Below are 21,104 nucleotides of genomic sequence, written 5' to 3'. Positions count from 1 at the left end.
GGCCCATCACCATGGACCACAGAGCCCAGGGCCACCCCTACCCCTCCTGCAAGAGCCAGCCTGGTGAGCAGGGAATGAGGCAAAACAGATGTCTTGGGGGCTTGGAGGGACTGGGGGATGGCCACAGAGCAAGAGGGAGCACAAACTCAAAAACCCCACCACCTTCTATGTGCACACCCATTAATGTCTCAGAGGAAGAACAGGCCCCAGGTTACCTGGCCAGATCAGCCTGTTCCACAGCCTTGCCTCCTTCCTCTTCCTCACAGTTTCTTAAAAACAATTCCTACGTATACTGTATTTTTCCTGACTTCAATCTGGCAGAATAGTCCAGACACTTATACTAAAATCTCTTTCTAATTAGTAGCAAAAAAAGTGAAAATAGGATTGATAAAAAAATTTTTGGTGTGTCATACCATATGGAAAAACAAAACAGAACAAATCTAACAGTTCATAAAATATTCTCCCAGCTCAGCTCTAGAACAAGTTGTCGTATAAAACATAGGACATCAACTTAAACTTGAATTTCTGATAAACAGCGATACATTTCAGTGTACGTGTGTCCTATGCAATATTTGGAGTCCCTGGAAGGAGCTCTGATGGTGTAGTGGTGAAGGCATTTGACTGTTAACCAAAAGGTCAGTGGTTCAAACCTACCAGCTGCTCCATGGAACTAAGATGGGGCAGTCTACTTCCATAAAGATTTACAGTCTTGGAAACCCAATGGATCGACTCAATGGCAGTGAGTTTGTTTGTTTTTTGAATGGTATGAATGGGTGATGTGTTTGGCAGTTTTGAGTTCACCCAGAGATGTCACAGAAGAAAGGCTTGGCCATCTTCTGAAGAATCAGCCATTGAAAACCCTGTGGAGCACAGTTCGGCTCTGATACTCATAGGGCCGTCATGAGCTGGAATCAACTCCACAGCAACGAGTTGGCTGGTTGTTATGCAATATGTGGGACATGCTTATACTAAAAATTTAGCCATTGTTTATCTGAAATTCAGGTTTAACTGGGTGTCCTCTATTCTGTCTTCTAAGTCTGGCAACCCTACTCTACCATGGATCACATGACTTGTGGGCCAGCGTCTTCCTTATGATTCTTCTTTAAAAATGAATACTGGATGCCTCTGGGCTTTGCAGTCTCCTATTAAAGGAAGTTCATCCAAAGTTGCCTGAGGGCTGGGCAGAGTGGCCCTCAGTAAATGACTTGCTTAACTGTGCTATTAGCAGGTGGCTGCCCTGGGAAGGGGGCTGCACCTGCAGCACAAAGGGCTCCAGGAGCATGGGGCCTGGGCTCTTGCACGCACTGGGAAGAGCACATACCATAAAACCAGGAGACTCCAATGGCTTCCATGAGCACAGCAAACAGGATGGAGGTGCCTGCCGCAAACGTGTCCAGCAGGGTCAGCACATAGATTCCCCCCTGCAGCATGGGGATGAAAAGTCGGAGGCCATCTTGGCTAGAAGTGGCCATCAAAACTTACCTGTTCCCTGCCCCACTCCCTCGACTGTTTGAGAACGTGGGTGAAAGGGTTGTTGTGCTACCGTATGAATGCTACATAATTACATTCTAACAAAGCTTCTGGAGCCATTAGGTCTAAAGGCAGGGATTTCAGCCAGTAAAGTGATGAGGGTTTCCAAGGAACTTTTACAGACCTTCAAATTGGCAAGCAGTCAAAGGGGCTGCCTGGAACTCCTCGTCTCAGAGTTGAGAGAAGACAACTGGGTCAGGCCACAGCGTGGAGACGCAGTTCCCACCAAGGGTCCCCTGGGAGCAGGCCCAACTTACCCACCACCCTCACCTCCAAGGCAGCCCTCCTCACCTTGGTTATGCAAAACAGGGCCAGCAGGAAGGTGCCAAAGGTGACACCAAATGTGAAGAGTTTCCGGTGCCGCTTCAGGACCTGGAAGTCATCTGCCAGGCCTGTGATGACTGCTTCCATGCCTCCCATCTGAAGGGAACCAGGCAGATGTGGGAAGCCATGAGGGCCCACTAGGGCCCCAGACTCGGTCCCAGGCTTCCTTAGGCCTTCCACAGAGGGACTCCCAGATACCTCTGCCTTTCTCAAGAAATCGAGGAGTCAGCAGGTCCTGCCTTCCCTCCCCATCCTCTCACCTCACTTCTGCCCTATTCTTTTTTTTTCTTTTCTTTTTTCTTTTTTATTAGGATTTGGGTGAAGATTTACAGAATAAATTCACTTTTCATACAGCAGTTCACATACACTTTGTCTCATGTCATTGACCAAAATTTACAATGCAGCAACAGCTCCCCTCCCACTTCCTCCCCATAGTTACCTCCTCCCAGTGTCCGTCCCTTCATACTCTTCTGCACCCTGAGCTATCTCCCTGTGCATAAGCAGCCCTTCCTTCTCCCATGATTGTTCTCTCCAGGGCGTGTGTCTACTTGAGGTAAATGTTTAACTCACATGCCTGTACTTTGTTTGGCTAGAAACCACAGTTGTGGGTTCAATTCCAGACCTGAAGGGCAGCTAGGGGCCATAGTCTCAGTGGTTACACCAGGCTCTATTGGACCAGCAAACCTGGTCCCCACCTTTTTTTTTTTGCCTCCAAATGATTTTGAGTTTTGTACCACATTGTTCTCCCTCTTTATGCAGGATCTCCTACATCCCTTCCAAGTGGATGGCAGTGGTAGCTGGGCACCATCTAGTTCTTCTGGTCTCATAGTTGTATAGGTTGCAGATCTGATGGTGTACCAGTCGCTAGGACTGGTTGTTTCCATTAATTTTGGTTTTCTTCTTTCTTCTTGACGAGGAGAGACCCGTTGTTGCATCTAGATGGCAGCTTCCTAGCTTTTAAGGTCCCAGTCGCTACTCGCCAAAGTAGTAGGTGGAACAATGTTTTGTATAGTATGTTATGCCAATTGAGCTTGATGTCCCCTGCGACTATGGTCCCAAGCCCACAGGATCAACTACTTGGTCCCTCTGGGTAGCTGACTTCTGCCCTATTCTTAATGAAACTCAGAAAGAATGTGGGAGAGTGTGAAGAGTGAACACCCATCTCCCTTTCCCCGCCTGCCTCTAATCAACATGTGTCTGCACCCTGACCCACTCAGCCTAATGGGGATTGTTAAGGTGATTGGAGAGTATAAAGGGTTAACCACAAAGACATTCATGGAGTGTCCTTTATAATATACCATTATAGATTATTATATTAATACTTATATAAATAAAGACCTCTGGAAACATTTACAAAAAAAGAGGTTCTAATGGTGGGAACTTCAGACACCAGATTTTGACAAGGAATTCTGGCTGCCTTTCTCATTATCAAGCCAAGTGCAAGTGGCCACCACACACCCAGACTCTCAGTGTCTGAGGGATCTCACATCCCACTGAAGTTGGCAAGTTTGTTCTTAATGAGGCCACCACTATGTCCTCACTAAGCAATAATCCTGTGTTTGCCTAGGTGAACCCCAAGCCTGGGATGGCAGGCAGGAAGCACACACGTCAGGGCTCTCCCCTCCTCTATCCTTGGCAGACATGGTTAATCAAAATCCGTGTTCCTTCCTCTGAGCCTGGAAGCACACACTGCTGCTGGCAGATCTACCAATCAGAAGGAAGTGGCAGGGAGAGGAAACCTATTTGCCAGCACTATTGTAAGACTTCTTGTCAATCTTCAGCCTTGCTGGAGATTATATGGGTAGACATATATAAAAGATGATGTCAGTAACCTAATCTCATATATGGGTAAAATCAAAGGATCTAAGGAACTAAGAAAGGTTTTGTTGATTGTTGATGATGAAATATCAACAAGAGCTTGCCCTCTCTGGTTCAGTTTCCCCATCTGCAAGAAGAGAACACTGTGGTGACTTACTTGCGACCCGTTCAGGCTTGGATTTCCATGTGCCAAAGGGGTCTCTATTGGTTTTTGGCTTTGGCCTAAGTCTTGCCTTTCTCAGTGAGGACTCATTTCTTTGTCTGAATTTATATAAGGGCTTTCTGGAGGCAAGGACTGAAACAGGTAGAAGCAGTAGCATATATGTAGATCAGAGGAAGTCAGACCCAGTGGCGTAGGGATGAGGAGTCAGATCCACTGGTCTGGGGGTGGGGTTTGCTGAGCAGGGTCACTCACTGAGCTGTCAATACCCAGAGCCAGGAGCATGACGAAGAACACGACAGCCCAGAACGTGGATCCCGACAGGGTGGAAATGGCTTCTGGATACAGGATGAAGACTAGGCCCGCTCCTGTAAGAAACATCAACGGCCTCATCAATGGCTGGGACTGTTGGTCTGAGCTGTGGATGGTAGGGGACCATTTTGAGGCCCAAACAGGCCTCGCTCAGCTCCGTGACACTTGGTCAGTTACATGGGGGCAGAGTGAACCAAGGCTCCAGAGTTAACAAGTAAAAAGCCAGCAGAAGCCTGTAGTTCATACCCCACTCACCTACGAATCAAGGAGGTTGACCTCAAATAGCCAGGGTAGAGAATAGTGCCTTGTCTGGACAGCTATAGTTACATGCTGTGAATCTCACTTCCTGCACAAAAATTTAGGGTCCTCAGGGTCCCAGGTCTCACCTTCTTTGTGGCCGTAAGAATATGGGAAGCAGTGAGGAGGGGGCTTAGGCTCCAGAGTCAAGCAGATTTGGGTGTGAAGGTCAGCCCCACTGTTCATCAGCTGGTGACCCTGGACAACTTACTTAGCCTGAGTTTCTACAGTGACTCCACTATCATAGCGAAGATCCCTGGGTGGCACAAATGGTTTGTGCTGAACTACTAGCCTAGAAGTTAGACATTCAAACCCACCAAGAGATGCCATAGAAGCAAAGTCTGGTTACTGCTTTCGTAAAGATTACAGCCACAAAAACCCTATAGAGCAGTTCTACTATGTAACACATGGGGTCACCATGAGTTGGAATTGACTCAACACAATGGGTTTGTTTTTTTTGGTTATTATCATAGCATTGTGAGAACTAACAGAAGGTATAGAAAATGCTCATACAGAGTAGAAGCTCCAGAAAATGTCCTACATACCCAGGGCCTAGGATCTCCTAGAATTCCCGCTGACAGTCTCAAGGGAACCTCTATCAAGTGGGCCACTTGGAAACCTCCAGGTCCAGTTCTCTGAGTTCCACAGCCATAGCCCCTCCTTGGTGGGCTGGAGCCAAAGTGATCTGCTTACCCACCTTCAGTGGCAACGTCCTCAATGTTGACCTTATGTTCGTGGGCCATGTAACCAAGGATAGAAAAGATGGCAAATCCAGAGATGAAGCTGGTGACACAGTTGATTGTGCTGGTCAGCAGGGCATCCCTTGGGGGAAAGAAGCACCATTTGCTCAATTCTGCTGACCCCACCCCCACCCCACCCATTGACCATGAGGCCATCTATGGAATCTGCAGCCTGGATACAGCTTCAAATGTCGCTCTCCCTTTCAGTTTCCCTGCTGCTACATGGTCCCCAATGTCCCACCATCACTGTGTCAGCACCTGCTAGTGCAGGAAATAAGCTAATAGCTTCCAGATGGAATAGTTTGATATCAGAATCTAAACATGGTCTAAATCAAACTCTCTTGTCAGGGTATCAATTCACCAGCTTTGTTCTTCAACAAACTTTCCTCAATGCCTCTCACTTTCTCATGCAGGCATTCAAGGTCTTTGCTAAGATGACCCAACTCTCCTTCCATGCTTGTTTTCCGTGACTCCTGGGCAAGTACTCTTTGAGCAAAGCAAACCCATCAACTTGCTATTCTACAAGCATACCATGTCCTTGCCTTTGCTCCTGCTGTCCCCCCACCATGAATGCCATCCACTCCATGTCTTCCTGCCAAAACCCCTACTACTTTCCAAGGCTTACCTCAAATTCACCTCCATGCTTTTGTTGGTCCCCATTGCTGATCTCCCCATTTCCCAGGCTTCCCCATCCCTGTTCCTATGGTATGCATTCATCCTACTTTGTCTTTGACCAAATTATTGTAAATCTGCCTTAAGCTTTTGAAAGACAATAATAGAGATGGGCCCAAATCTGTGTCCATTTCTGAAGGCCTCACAGCCCCAGGCCTGCAGGAGGCTATGTTAAATGCTTATTGAACTGAGCCAGGGTGTGGTCTTCTGACTCTGCTGCTCTATACTGATGTCCCAGCCTGTCCTGCAACCTCACCTCTGATCCTGCTGGGCCCTCACCTTCACATAACCAGCTTGGACATTGCATCCCTGTCCTCCTGGGCATCTGATGGAGAGCATCAGGTAGTGATGACTGTTCTGAAAGCCACACTATGCCCCTCTGTCCCAGCTATCCCAACTGCTTCCCAGCACTGATGGCCTCAACTCTTCCAGTCCTGCACCTTGCATCTGTTTTAGAGGCATCTTGAACTGAGATATGTTCATCAGTAATGACATATGCCACTTCAGAGTTCACAGAATGCCAAGGAAATTTCACTTTGCCCCTTTCACGGAGGAAGAGACTGAAGAAGAAAACTGGCTTGATCAACACCCCAAAGTTAGTTACTGATAGAGCCAGAAATGGAACCAGTAGAGTTGGCTCCCAGACCACAGCCCTTTCTCCCATCACCACACGGGTCAGTTCCTAGGATTTGGTGTCCTCCAGAGCACTGAAAAGTATCTTACCTGTAACAGTTGTTGTCGAATTTGTTGTAACTGGCAAATGCAATCAAGACTCCAAATCCAGCCCCCAAGGAAAAGAATATCTGAGTTGCAGCATCAATCCATACCTGAAACCAGCAGAGGAAACCATCACCCTCCACACCTCATAGAACTGAGCTACCTCACTACTCCAAAAAGGCCTAGAAGCCCCAAGGATGCTCTAAGACCTGAGGAAACATGGTCAAAATCAGAAGTGAGTAGCCATGGAAAGTTCCCTCCCCTCATGTAGCCTGCACAAAACAAGACTTGGAGGAGCAAATGGTTAATGCTAACCAAAGTTGGAGGTTCGAGTCCACCCAGAGGCACCTTGGAAGAAAGACCTGATGATCAACTTCCAAAAATTAGCCATTGAAAACCCTATGGTGCTCAGTTCTGTTCTGACACACCTGGGGTCACCATGAGTCAGAATCAACTCAATGGCAAGTGGCTAGTGATCCAGCTGTGGGTGGTCATGACTGAGGTCACCCCAGACAAACTCACTAGTTCCATGTGACATCGTGATTTTTAAATAAAGTGAATAAATTAAAAATTCTGGGCTTGAATGTGGATGGGATGAGGCCAAAAGGCTATGACTATGTCAGCAGTAGAGAAAAGACATCTTCAGAAAAGGAAAAGAATACCTAGCAGGTTTTTACCATTCTGCAGACAGTGGGACTCCTGTGGACCAAGAAGGTTTATTTATTCCATCTTTTGGGTGGTGAATACAGATGGCTAAAAAGCCTGAAGACCTGAGTCCCTGTCCAACCTCTCTGCTTCATGATCTGTTGTCAGGTGCCATTGGGCCATTCACAGTGACCCCATGTGACTTAGTAGAACTTCCCCATAGGGTTTCCTAGCCTGAGATTTCTATGGAAGCAAATCACCCGGTCTTTTCTGCCACAGAGAGGCTGGTGGGTTTGAATTGTCAACCTTTTGGTTAGCAACCAAGCACTTAACCATTGCGCTATAACAGTACCTTGCCGCGTGATCTAGGTCAAGTCAATTTCACCTCTATAACTCAATTTTTTCATCCATGGGAGCTCTGGTAGCATAGTGCCTAAGGCACTTGACTGCTAACCAGAAGGCTGGCGGTTCAAACCCACCAGCCACTCCTCGGAAGGCAGATGGGGCAATCTACTTCTGTAGTGATACTGTCTCAGAAACCCAAGGAGAGTTTGCTATGAGTCAGGTCCAACTCAATGGCACGTTACAACAACAACATATAATGGGAGTAATTATACCTAGGCCACCTGGACTAAGAACTGCAGCTCAGATGGGAGACACTTCTGTCATTTCCACCATTCATGTTATACCAGGCTTCCCTGACATTGTGGGGATAGCACATAACCAGAGAAGTGATCTGAAGGCAAGATATAGGTCAGCTCCTTGAGGCAACACTCAGGGTTCAGTTTCTACATGTCTGAGAGATTTGGGACATTTAAACAGGTGCAAAACAAATAGAACTCTGCCTTGTTTCGCAATTTACAAAGCTGATTCAGCCATGATTTGAAAATGCTCAAAGCACTGGGTACCTTCAAGTTTGCCCCTACTCCCGACCTCACCTGCTCTGGGCCTCACTCCCAAGGTCACCCCCACCTTCATTTGGAATCTGTGAGCTGAGGAAGCAATGGGGAGCAAGAGTCAGCAGGTTCGAGGGCTTGCTGGCGGTTGCTGCTGTTCCTTACACTGATGTCATAGGATGGTGGCAAAGACCAGGACTGGGGATTGGAGGCAGAAGTAGGGCTGGGGTGGCACAAGACAGGCTAGGAAGCAGAGGTAAGCATCCAGGGCTTCATGTCCCCCTCACAAGGTATTACTCTCCTTAGGAAAAGGGGTCCATGGAGGCCACTAAAGGGAACCTGGAATGCAAGACCAGGCAGCACTAGTCAGATGATGAAGATGGGGCCCAGGGAGGGAAAGATCCTGTTTGAGCTACCTGGCAAGTTTATGGAAAAGCTAGGGTCAGGTTTTCCGACATTTCCTTCCCTAAGAGCCCTCCCCCAACCCAAACCCAAGGGGATGGTCACCGGACACTGACCGTGGCTTCTTTTAGGCGGTAGAAGTCGATGTGCAGGTAGGCGTTGATGCCGTTGAAGGCGCCGGGCAGCGTGATACCATGGACCAGGAGCACAAACAGCACAAGGTATGGTAGCGTGGCCGTGATCCATACAACCTGGGCGACGGACAAGCTCACTGTGAAAGCCTCACTCTGCCCTGATCTGATGGTTGCTAGTCTCCAGGGCACCAGCCATGCCCTCCCCACCACCATCCTTCACCAGAGTGTGTACTACAAGCTTCCTCTGTAGGACAGATTCCGGAGGCAGGACAGTGAGCAGACCCAGGTTGCACCCTAGAGAAGCCCAGAACCTAGTGGGAGTGTCAGCCATGCAGGCCTGGCACCATGATGGAAGCCAAGGGTATAGAGGGCAAGACTCAATCCTGACAGCCCGGGAAGCCTCCTCCTCCTCTGCAAAGTCACATCTCCTGAGCCTTCAAGTTGCCTTGGGTAGAGCTAAACACCCCCACCATTGTGCTCCCTGCCATGCATCACACACCATCAGTATTGGTTGCTGCTGTACTGGTCTCTCTGGCAGGAGAATATTTAGAATGAGCAGCCCATTGGTCTTGTGAGGCCTGAGTCCTAATGGCCTCCAGGTAAGTCTTTAACCAGAAGCCTTTAGTGTCAGGGATTCTAACAAGTCCCATGCCCCAGGGCTTTTGTCTCCCTCCGGATTCCGCAAGTATCAGACCCTCCGGATTCAGCATGTATCAGAGATTTCCTCTGGATTCAGGGCATATCAGAGATTTACCTGGCTCCTGCAAGTCTCCCACGCATCAGGGCTCTGCATCCTCCCTAGATAATAATTCCCTAACTAGACTTTGGAGCCGGGGGATTCCAACACATCCCCCAACATCTCAGACCCCTGCCCTAAACCCCTTAGCAACAACAAATCATCTGTACCCCTTTGCCCTGGTGCTACTCCACCCTATATTTTCCTATAAAAATGTGATAGTAACGGAGCATGAGGTCCTTTTGCCCAAACTGCTGCATCGGTGAGAGCAGGGACCCTAGCTCGAGCTAGCAAATAAACTTTCCTTTTATTTTTACATTATCGTGTCTGTGGTGGCTTCCTCGTGCCGACATTCCCTTTCAAACACGGGCCCAACAGTCTTGGCAAGTGTCCACAGACTTTTTAACATACCAAACCAAACTCACTGCCACAGAATCACTCCTGGCTCATAACGACCCCTCCTTCAGTTTTTGAGGTGGTATCACTACGGAAGTAGACTGCCCAATCTTCCTTCTGAGGGGTGGCTGGTGGGTTTGAACCACCAGCCTTCTGGTTAGTAGTCAAATGCCTTAGGCACTATGCTACCAGTGCTCCTAAACTCACTGCCCTTGAGTCAGTTTCAACTCAGCAACCCCTGGATTGCCCAGTGTTCCCTCCAAGGAATGGCTGGTAGGATTGAACTACCAGTCTTCTTGTTAGCAGTCAAATGTCTTAGTCATTAGGCCATGAAAATCTGACATTTCTGACAAGGGTTAGAATTTGTGTGGTTCCAGGCTTTAATTCAAGCCAATGGCTGATAATTAAAATGAGAAAGATCTTGGCTCAATAAAAGGAAGAACTTTTTAATGGTTAGAGATCTTTAATGAGAGAATGGGCTGCCCAGAGAGTTGAGGTCCCTGTCATTGAAGGTGTGTAAGCTTTGCTAGAGATCTAAGCTTCAGACAAAGCGTTGCCTAGATCAAAGCAATGGACCAAAGGTCAGCAGCACCAGCATCACCCAGGAGCTTGTCAGAAGGGCAAATTGTCACCACACACTCACTGAATCAGACTCTCTTAGGAGAAGAAATTGGAGTTTGAACAAGCCCTGCAGGTGAGTCTCATGTTCTCCGGAACACCTCGAAGATCCACTCCAACACAGAAACTATAAATACCTGTGCTTTATCATGACAGACTTGTGTTGATTTACCCTCTACTAACTGAGAATTTGCGATCCTCTGACTGGATTTAGGGACATTTGCACTAATAATAAAGACATAGTCAAAAGGATTATGAGCTGGGGGACAGCAAGCACTGATACAAGAAAACACTGGGCTTTGCACGTTTTAGTATATTCTTTGCTAGTATGTAAATGATGCTGGTCATTATAATTGAGTCCAATCAAGTCACTGCAGCAAGCCTGGGCCAGCCTGCAATTGACACCTTAGTGGGAAGACTAAGCTAGAATTCTGACTTGAACCAGAAAGCAACAAAAGGTTGGGCAATCTACTTCCGTAGTCACACTGCCTCGGAACCCAAGGAGGGATCACTATGAGTGGGATCTGACTTGATGCACATGACAGCAGTACTCTTAGACCCTCAGACCTCAACCAAGGGGGGGAAAAAAAAAAAAAAAAAAAAAAACCTCAAATATGGTGAGTCGATGCCAAGTCACATAGACGTCCCCCCACCCCGGGCTTCCGAGGCTGAACAGCTTTTCAGTAGTAGATCGCCCTGTCTTCCTTCCACAGAACGACTGGTGGGTTTGAACAGCTGACCCTCTGGTTAGCAGCCAAATACCTTATCCAGTATACCACCAGAACTCCTTTATATAATCTAGAACCTAGTTTTTTTTTTAAAGTTAATCTAGCTTTCTCTTTCCCCAACCCCATCACCTTTGCCAGAATTTGGGAGGTATTCCATCTATTCCAACTCCCCAAAGAGCCCAAAGCCTGGAACTGAAATGGGCAGAGATGGTGGTTGACCTGTCAGTTGCAGCATCTTGGTTTATCAGGCGTAAGGGGGTCTGAGGTCTCCAAAAGCTTAATGTCAGATGCAAGCTGAGCAGATGGGAGCCCGGTCATGGCCCTCGTCCCCACAAAGCCCCCTCAAGGGAGTTGGCAAAACTGTGTTTGAAAACCACCGAGATGGGGACAGATCACCAGCTGGGGTACAGATGAAGAAACAATGACAAGATCATTTATGAGCAATTTCCTTCTGCCAGTCCTACAGTGTCACATGTATGTTTCACTCCATGCCCCCAACAGCCCTGAGAGACGGGCCCACACATCCTCCTTTGTCAGAAAACTGAAACTCAGGGAGGAGAATGAAGCTTTAGGTCAACAGCTGGAAGTGATGGTTTCTGGACTCCAAGTCTTCAGACTACACATTCTTAACCATTCCCTATATTGTATCTTTGGGAGCTCTGGTGGTGTAGTGCCTAAGGCATCTGACTACTAACCAGAAGGCTGGCGGTTCAATACACCAGCCACTCCTCGGAAGGAAGGTTGGGCAATTTACTTTCATAGCGATACTGCCTCAGAAACCCAAGGAGGGGTCGCAATGAGTCAGATCCGACTCAACGGCAATGGTTTTTTTTTTTTAATATTGTATCTTTGAGGCTGTCATCTCAGGTGCCCTCATGGCTTAACTGTTAAATCCTCAGTTGTTGACTGAAAGTGGTTATGAACTCAGCAGCCGCTCCTTGAGAGATACACGTGGCAGTCTGTTCCCATAAAGATTTATAGTCTTGGAAACCCTATAGAGTCACTATGAATAGGAATTGACTTGGTAGTAACAAGTTTGGTGTTTTACATTTATACTGTATCTTTATGACCCAAGTTCATGTCCTTGCTCTACAAAGGGCTTCTGTGAAACCTTGTCGTCTCTAGGTCCTAGACTCACCATTTGTACAAGAGGCTGGAAGAGAGGGCCTTGAGTACCTTCCACCTGTGACATTTAGTGGCTTGGCTACTACTGGCCTCGTAGGTGCTAAGTGCCAGGACAGCCACGGACTTGTATGATCTAGGAGGCAGGCAGGAGTCCAGGACAGCAATGTGGTGGTGAATAGACACTTGCCAGGCTCCCTGGCTCTGAATGACTTCCGACACAAACCTCCACCCTCCACCTGAGATGGTCAAAGGGCCAAGGTCACAGAGGGTATGACCTCTTTGCCCCCCAGCTTCCCAGAGGTCACGGAGGCAGATATCTTTACAAGTACAGACCCTTCCCTTGCCAAGACTGAAAGAGTGAACATTTGTAATTCGTTTCAGGCCGGCTCTGTGGCTGCAGATGCCTGCTAAGAAAAGCTTGTCCAGTTCCAGACGCAGCCTGGGGAGAAACAAGCAACACCCTTGGTTTTCTCAGGAGACAGTTCATACCAACAATTAAAGACAGGGCACCAGAATGTCCTGAGTGATGCTCCCTGTTCTAGAAAGCTCATTGCCTGCTCAGCTGCCAGAATACTGGGGGACTTACGCAGAATGTGGGCTGTGGCTTTGGTTGACGCACAAAGGGTTGGGAGGGGGGTGGACTCATAGTTCTCACTCCTCGTGTTCCCTAGAGAGGGACTTCTTTAGTCTAACAGGCCCCTCATACTTGTGTCTCCAAAGCACGGGAATGACTCCTCCCAGAGAACGTGGGAAGAGGAACTGAGCGCGGTCAGCTCGGCCCTCCTCGTCTCCCTTTAGCATCAGTCTTCCTGTAGACAACTTAGGCTCTGCTCTGGGCCAGTGCTAAATCAGGTGGGGCAGGCTCTACCCCTTTGATAATGCTTCTAGTTGCCCAAGGTGCCCAGGTGGCAAAATAGTTCGCTCTCAGTGAGACTAACTAAAAGGTGAACTGTTTGAACCTACCCAGTGGTGTCATGGAAGAACGGCCAGGCAATCTGCTTCCATAAAGATTATGGCCAAGAAAACCCTATCGGGCAGTCCTACCCTGTTACGTGGGGTGGCTATAAGTCAGAACTGACTTGATTCTGACCACTGCTAGGGAACTGAATCTTGAGGTGCAACTTAATCTTGGGGTGCAATGTTAGAGGCATGTGGTGGCCCCACACCCCACCCAAGCCAGGTTCTCCAATCATAGGCTGTGGCTCCCCTGGAGCCTGTCTGTGACCTGCACAGCCCAGGAGAGCTCTGCTCGTCACACTCAGGAAAGGTACAGCGAACACCAGACAAGGCTGCCCTGGGACTTCCCACCGCTGTGTCTTTACTCACACAGCCTTCCACTGAGAACCTCTTCCCTCCACCCCAGCTCCACCTGTGCCTGTCCACATAGAACCAGCACAGATACTACCTTCTCCATCGTCTTTGGAGACCTGCTTCCTCCCTCTACTAATGCAGCATGTCTCTCAAGCGCTGACCATAATGTATGGTAAGAAATACCATCTCTATCAAGACAAAGCACACACAAACACTTATATTGTTGTAACTGAAACAAAAATTCCATGAACCTGTACTTAGCTAACTATGTACCATATACTCTGTTCTTATCTAGCCTATTTCGTTTTTAAAAGTTGGTTGTGGCAATCCACTAAGTTGATTTATGACAGTTTAAAACCCACAGTTTATATTTCTACCAAAGTACAACCTCACTACCTGATACGAAATTATCTCCAAAGAAATGTGAAGTTAAGAAAAAAGCAAGATTTGTCTCTGTTCCTACTTATAATGACATGTAAATTTTGTGACCATTAGTGTTTATGTGAAGAGGGACACATATATATGTACAGACTATCTATCTTCTGGATGAACACCCAAGAAACCAGTGACCTTGGTTGACCCACAACCTGTCAATAATATACACAGACTACAACCAATTGAAGAAGAAATCTACCTTATTCTTCTTGCATCGCTAGTACTAGCATCAAGCCTGGGACATGGCAGGTGTCCACACACGTCCAATAATTTGAGCTGAATTCAAAGGAACACTTAATGTAGTTCCCAAACTTTTCTACCGACCCACTCTCTGTCTTTCCCTTCCAAAGTAATCCTTCAGTAAACACTTACTAAAGACCTACTATGTGCCAGGCACTTGAATGGTGTTGGTCCTAGCCTGGTTTAACTCTGTCCCAGACTACCTTCTAGCTTGGTCTGTAGTTTAGTTGGATCTTTTCTTGGGGCTGATGCCACATTTCCCACATAGCAACAAGATGTTACACCTCAACTTCTTATTCACTAATTTCATCCCACCAGCTGCTGGCCCCCTGCCACAGTCTTTACTCTCAATGATGTGACCAAGAACTCTGGGCGAACCAAAGACAAGTCTGATGCATTTCCCTTCCAAATCAGTTGCCTGATGAAGGTTTTCCCAAATCCATGCCTATCTGGCTATGATAGAAGGTTGCCTTGGTGACCCCTAATAAACACCTCTTGTGTACTTCCCTCCCATAGTGACTTGATTGGGACTTTACCACAAGACTTGTTTTGGCCATTGGGACAATAGCAAAGCATGATGCAAGCAAAGACTAGATAAGCTACTTGCACATTAAGGCTTGTCTGCTTGGAACATGTTCTTGGAACCCAGCCACCATGCTGTGAGAAGTCTAAGGCACACGTGGAAAGGCTATGTGGAAAATAACCAAGGTGCTCTGGTTGACAGCTCCAGCTTAACTTCTAGTCGACAGCCAGCACTAATAACCAGCTACGTGTATACACCATCTTGGATGTTCCACACAGAGCAGAAGAACCACCCGGCTGATCCCAACTGACTCACAGAATCATGAGAGATAATAAAATGTTTGTCATTTTAAGTCAACACATTTTGGGGTGGTTTGTTATACCACCTCCCAGCTAAATCTTCTTTAATACATTCAAGTCCACGTGGACCATGTAGGGTCCAAATGGGTGTTGTGCCCATGACGTTCCTTGGGCTAAGATCAACATGAGCCAAGGCCTGAGCATATTCCACCTCTGAGGGACTTACTATAGGGGATAGTGCCACCCAAGCCCAGAATGCCAACTCTGGACCTCATTACAAATTGTGTAACTCTGAGCTCCTCTTACCAGGGCACTTAGACTCCAGACACACTCTGCACTGCAGCCATGGAAACACAAAGCCCAAGATACATCTAGATATCTTCTGGAGCATCTCTTTAACTTGAGAATACAGAGAGGGGAACGACTGATGTTATAGTAAAGCAAATGGTTATAGTCCCAAGCAGAAGGAAACATGTCCATGAAGTTTTATGCCAGAATCTAAGCTTTATCAGACATTTCAGTAGATTATTTTAGGTTGTTTCCCACAGTCTTTGGGGTTTCCCATTCTCTGCTCTCTGATATCAGGGGAGCCTTGGTGGAAAAGCATAAGGAGCTCGGTCCACTTGCACCCTCTTACACTGCTGATGGGAAGACTCAGGCTTAGAGAAGCATTATGACCCCAAAAAAGTTAGGTTGAAGTTCTACCCCGAGTACCTGTGAACATGACCTTGTTCGAAAATAGAATCTTTGAAGATGTTAATAGTTAGGTTAAGATGAGTTCATGCTGCAGTACCGTGGATCCTAACCCAACCTGAGTATTGTCCTTATAAAAGGAAAGAGACACAGAGACAGGGAGGCAGAGGAAGGATTCCATGTGGTCCTACAGGTGCAAGTCAAGGAACACTTGGAGCCACCAGAATCTAGAAGAGAGGCATGGACCTCATTCTCCTCAAAGCCTCAGAAGTTATCCTCAGAGCCAACACCTTGATCTCAGACTCCCAGCCCCCAGAACTGCGAGTTGATACATTTCTACTCTCATAAGCCACCCAGTTTGTAGTGTTTGCTACAGCAGCCTAGAAACCAACCAATACAGGAGGGATAGTGATTTGTTCACGGTCACCCAGAAAGTCACTGGTGGAGCTGAAGTTTGGCCCAGGCATTGTACCTCCACCTCCACCAATCTTTTCACCAACTACAGGGTTATAACTTGAAAGACAGACAAACAAACAAAAAACCTCCCAGCTGAAAGAGAAACAAAAAGGTATTACCTTTCCGGATGTTTTCACGCCTTTCCAGAGGCTGAAAAACAGGGTGACGACGACAACCATCAGGCAAAGCAAGAGCTGCCATTGCGGCAGGCCAATGTCGTGAATCCCGTCGCTCTCATGAAGGTGCAGGACACCGCGCCTGCCAGAGGATGGGGGACACGGGCCAGAGAAAGCAGGGTCAGGGCAGACCAAGGCCGTGATCACAGGCCAGTCCCTGCAAGGGAAGATGGAGATGGGCACTCGGCTGCCCCAGCCACTGGCCCCTCACGCTGGGCCCCGTGGCACCAACACACGTCACTAGTGACTACAGCTCTGGTCAAAAAAGGCTCCTGCCCTGGGCTGCTCGCTCCAGCGCCTGTGCCTGAGCAGATCTGCTCCAGGAGAGGGAAATCATCTGCGGAGACTCAGAACAGGCTGCTTTTTAAAGTTCTTGGAACTGCATTTAACATAACAAAAATCTTTTGTTTGCCTACTGCAGGGCTAATGCTGGGGAAATGGTGGTAGGCCCCTACCCTCACAGAGCTCCCTGTGTAGAGGGTACTTCCCAACTAGGAGTGACTTTCCACTCAGAGGACATTTCTCAATGTCTGTGTTGCTATCAAAGAGCCCTGGTGGTACAGTGTTTAAGCAGCCGGCTGCCAGCCAAAAGGTCAACCAGTTTGAACCCACCAGCCGCTCGATGGGAGCTCTGGTAGCATAGTGCCTAAGGCACTTGACTGCTAACCAGAAGGCTGGCGGTTCAAACCCACCAGCCACTCATCGGAAGGAAGATGGGGCAATCTACTTCCGTAGTGATACTGCATCGGAAACCCAAGGAGGGGTCACTATGAGTCAGGTCCGACTCGACGGCACATAACAACAACAACAAAGCCGCTCCATGGAAAAAAGATGAGGCAGTCTGCTTCTGTAAAGATTACAGCCTTAGAAACCCTGTGGGGCAGTTCTACTCTGCCCTACAGGGTCACTATGAATCAGAATCAACTCTATGGCAAAGGGTTTGGTTTTTTGGTTTTGTGTTGCCTTCGAGTGATTCTTCTAAAGTGTTACTATAACCTTGTCACTCTCCCTGCCCCCAAATCCTCAGAGACTCCCAATCACCCAAAACACTTATTCTCACCCAAATAGTGATTTTGCCCTGACTCCTGGGGCAATATCCCCACAGATATTTGTCAATGTCTACAGACAGCTTTGGTTGTCACAACTTAGGGGTGCCACTGGTCTCTAGTGGATAGAGGCCAGAGGTGTTTCTAAACATCCTACAGTACATGGCACCCCCTACAATGAAGAATTAACTAGCCCCAAATGTCAATTGTGTTGAGATTGAGAAACCCTGGTCAAGAGGCTAAAATGTAAGACTTTCGGAATCTGGGGCCTTTCACAATGCGGGGGCCTGTGCCAGTTCATCTCCTGCCTCACCACACCCACCAGCCTTTTGCTCCTGGCAACAGCAAGCCACTCAGGCATTCCCAGTCATCTGATGCTGTAATCGCTCTGTCTTGGGATCTGCTGTTCCTTTTGCCTAGAACACATTTCCCGGCCCAATTTGTCTGCTTGGCAAACTTATTTTCATCCTTCCAGTTCCAATGGGATGGATGGACCCAACAGCTGCAACAATGGACTCAAAGACACCAATGACCATGAAGTTGGCACAGGGCCAGGCAGCGTTTCGTCCTGTTACACAGAAGGGCCTCTGTGGATCAGAACCAACCTGACAGCAACTACCAACACCAAGTCCCAACTCAAGAATGACCTCCCCCGAGTGGTCTACAAAACCAGCTGCCATCAAGTAGATTTCCAAAGAGACAGGGAAGAAGAGAGGGTGGTAAGGGCTGAGCATGGGCTAAAAAGAGAACTAGAGGCAGGTAGTGAACCCTCTGATACTTAATTCTGCTTCTGCCTGTTTTTTTCTGAGCTAAGTATTGAATGGTTTCAATCATCCTTAGCTAACCTGATTATGGAATTCACGAAAAAAGATTGCCTGCCTTGAAATTTCCTAAAATGGCTCTAGGGTGCAATCTGATGGCTATAATGTCCCCTAACAGACTCCAGTGACCATACACGTATTTAAAGTCCACTGCAGTGTGGCGTGGTGCCTAAGGCATTTGACTGCTAACCAGAAGGCTGGTGGTTCAAACCCACCAGCCACTCCCAGAAGGAAGATTGGGCGATCTACTTCCGTGGAGATACCACCTCGGAAACGCAAGGAAAGGTCGCTCTGAGTAGAATCCAACTTGACGGCAGTGAGCAGCGTTCCAGGGCTTGTCTCCCTCTTCTACCAGTGAAGAGAGCCCGGCTCCTGAGCTGGCTTCCCAGAAAAGGAATGAGTCTCCAGCCCCTCTCCCCAGTAGGCCCAAGCCTTGGGGTTAGTACAAGTCATTTGAATTTGTTTTAATGTTTCCAGTATTTTACTGAAAATGAATCATCATGAAGTATATACGGTCCAAGCTTTCCTAAGTCTAGGGGCCAAAGAGGCTATTTCTTGCTTGGCATTTAAGCACAGAGGGTTAGTAGTGGGGGAGACTTTTCTGCCACGTCCGGAACAGGTCCGGGGTAGAAGTTTTCTATCACCATGTGAACGTTCACCACGGATGCCCTTTTACAGATGAAGTTGCAGACAGAGACCCGGCTGTGAGGCTGTTTGGCTTCAAGCCCAGAACCTGAGTAGAATAGCGGTTTTGTTCCTTCGAATGATATGTTCAGTCCATCAGCTTAAATGAATACAAGATGGTAACAAAATTGGCCAGCAGACTCTGAAGGAAAAGAACTATCTAACCTCCCCAAGTTGGCACCAGGAGTCCCTATTGTTATGTCCCCAGTTGGGGTGACTGCTTTAAAGTAGAAACATCTGGAGAAAAAGACCAGGTGCCATTAAAAAAAAAAAAAAAATCCAAAACCAACCTGTGACTTAGTGCTGTATGTTACAAAGGACACAGCCAGGGCCTGAGGTGAGAGATGCATAAGGGCTCCTATCCACCGGCAGAGATCCCACACTCCTGGCCCAAATGTACTCTCACTAAAGACTCTGGCAGGACAGAGGAGAGCAACAGGAGAAATGCCTGGATATTGGTTGAGAGCCTTGAGTTAGACAACATGGGTTTTGGGTTTATATGATAGCTCTGCCATTTACCTAAAATCTGAACCTCTACTTTCTTATCTGTAAAGTGGGAGTAATTCCTATTTCTATGAACTGTGAAGACTGAATGCGATTTGGCTGTGAAGACACGCTCAATGCCTGGCTTATGGTGGCATGAAGCTTTAGGGGAGGGAGATTAAAGGAAAGAGGGAGAGGGGAGGTCTGTAGGTTTGAAAGCTCCAGATATCAGGTCTGGATTCTGCTCTCCACTGCATCCCCAAGCCCCTCCATCCCCATCCACGAGAATACCACTTCCCTCTGCCACATTCTTCCCAAAGCTGAGCCTGGAGGGACTTTAGGGCCATTACTAAAGTAACCTGGATCTCACATCTCCCTCCTGCTGGGTGTCTTGGCTGGGGCATTAACATGTTAAGACGTCAGAGGAGAAATAAAATAATAACTAGACTAGAGATGGGGCTATCATTTTCCATTTTAATTTATAAGGACAAGGGTTGCCAAGAGCAAAAAGAAAAATTATGTTTGTTCCTCCACGGGAGGAGAAAGGGGAAAGCAGGCCAGTGAATGCACGTCTCAGTAGCGGCCCCTGCCCCACCATCGTGCACTGTTTCTCACTGACCCACTCATAGAAAAGGAGAGCCCACCACCTACAACCTCCACCACAACTGCTCCAGAGGTCCTGGAACGTTCTGAGCCCACACTCCTCAGGAACGGAGTGAAGGAGGCCCTAGATCATCCACAACATGACATCGGAGAGATGCCACCCTGATCTCAGCAGGAATCTTGTTCCGTTGGAGTCAGGAGAGTTCAGTGGCTCAGACAGTGGTTCTTATCCTTTGCTGAATATTAGAATCATTATTAAAAATCCTTATACCCTGTCTGCACCCAGAAATGGAATCAGAGTCCCTGGGCACAAAGTTCAGGCACCAATATGTTTTACAATGCTCCAAAAACCACCAAACCCACTGCCATTGAGTCAATTCCAACTCATAGCAACCCCACCCAATTTGTCAGAGTAAAAATGCTTCCCAGGATTTCCAAGGCTGTAAACAATTATGGAAGTAGATTGCCTCATCTTTCTCCCACAGAGCAGCTGATGGGTTTGAACCACTGGCCTTTTGGTTAGCAGCCCAGTGCCTTACTCACTGTGCCACCAGAGCTCCTTAAAGCTCTCCAGGTGATTCCAATGTGCAGACAAGGTCTAGAGCCACTGGGCTAGGAATTAGGGCCTTGGAACTAAACCACCTGGGTTTGAACCCACCTCAGTGCCACTTGTAATGGGTAGGATCTTGGGTGAGTCACTTTACTGCTTTGTGCTTAGGTCCCTCATTCATAAAATAAGAGTAATTTCAGTTCCAATCTCACAGGGCTATGATCAGGATTAAAAGAGTGCATAGAAAAAGTGCTTTGCACAGTGGCAGGGACATAATCTAAGCTGGATGTTGTTGTTGTTGTTGTATGCCATCGAGGCGGCCCCGACTCATAGTGACCCCTCCTTGGGTTTCTGAGGCAGTATCACTACGGAAGTAGGATTGCCCAACCTCCCTTCCGAGGAGTGGCTGGTGGGTTTGAACCGCCAGCCGTCTGGTTAGCAGGCAAGTGTCTTAGCCACTATGCTACCAGAGCTCCCAAGCTGGATAGATGCTAGTTGTGATTATGACAATATTTCTGGATAACTATATCCATT

The 21,104-nt window shown here is 47.7% G+C and overlaps 1 protein-coding gene across 1 annotated transcript in view; it reads right to left on the bottom strand.

Annotated features, from left to right (window-relative positions):
- The window catches only part of SLC6A2 (solute carrier family 6 member 2), a 42,117-nt gene that overhangs the window by 4,117 nt on the left and 16,896 nt on the right, over nucleotides 1-21,104 (bottom strand). Inside the window, exons 4-10 of the mRNA XM_007947165.2 lie at nucleotides 16,327-16,465; nucleotides 8,630-8,764; nucleotides 6,577-6,680; nucleotides 5,139-5,263; nucleotides 4,088-4,200; nucleotides 1,822-1,950; nucleotides 1,322-1,421 (exon numbers count right to left, since the gene is read on the bottom strand). Of these exons, the coding sequence (XP_007945356.1) occupies nucleotides 1,322-1,421; nucleotides 1,822-1,950; nucleotides 4,088-4,200; nucleotides 5,139-5,263; nucleotides 6,577-6,680; nucleotides 8,630-8,764; nucleotides 16,327-16,465 (845 nt within the window). The remainder of the gene's footprint in view (nucleotides 1-1,321; nucleotides 1,422-1,821; nucleotides 1,951-4,087; nucleotides 4,201-5,138; nucleotides 5,264-6,576; nucleotides 6,681-8,629; nucleotides 8,765-16,326; nucleotides 16,466-21,104) is intronic.

The sequence above is a fragment of the Orycteropus afer genome, unplaced genomic scaffold (genome assembly GCF_000298275.1).
Source record: "Orycteropus afer afer isolate SDZICR_OR568_19922 unplaced genomic scaffold, OryAfe1.0 scaffold00009, whole genome shotgun sequence".
Classification (NCBI taxonomy): domain Eukaryota; kingdom Metazoa; phylum Chordata; class Mammalia; order Tubulidentata; family Orycteropodidae; genus Orycteropus; species Orycteropus afer.
The sequence above is the reverse complement of the archived record's forward strand: the minus strand, read 5'-3'. Positions and strand labels throughout refer to the sequence as shown.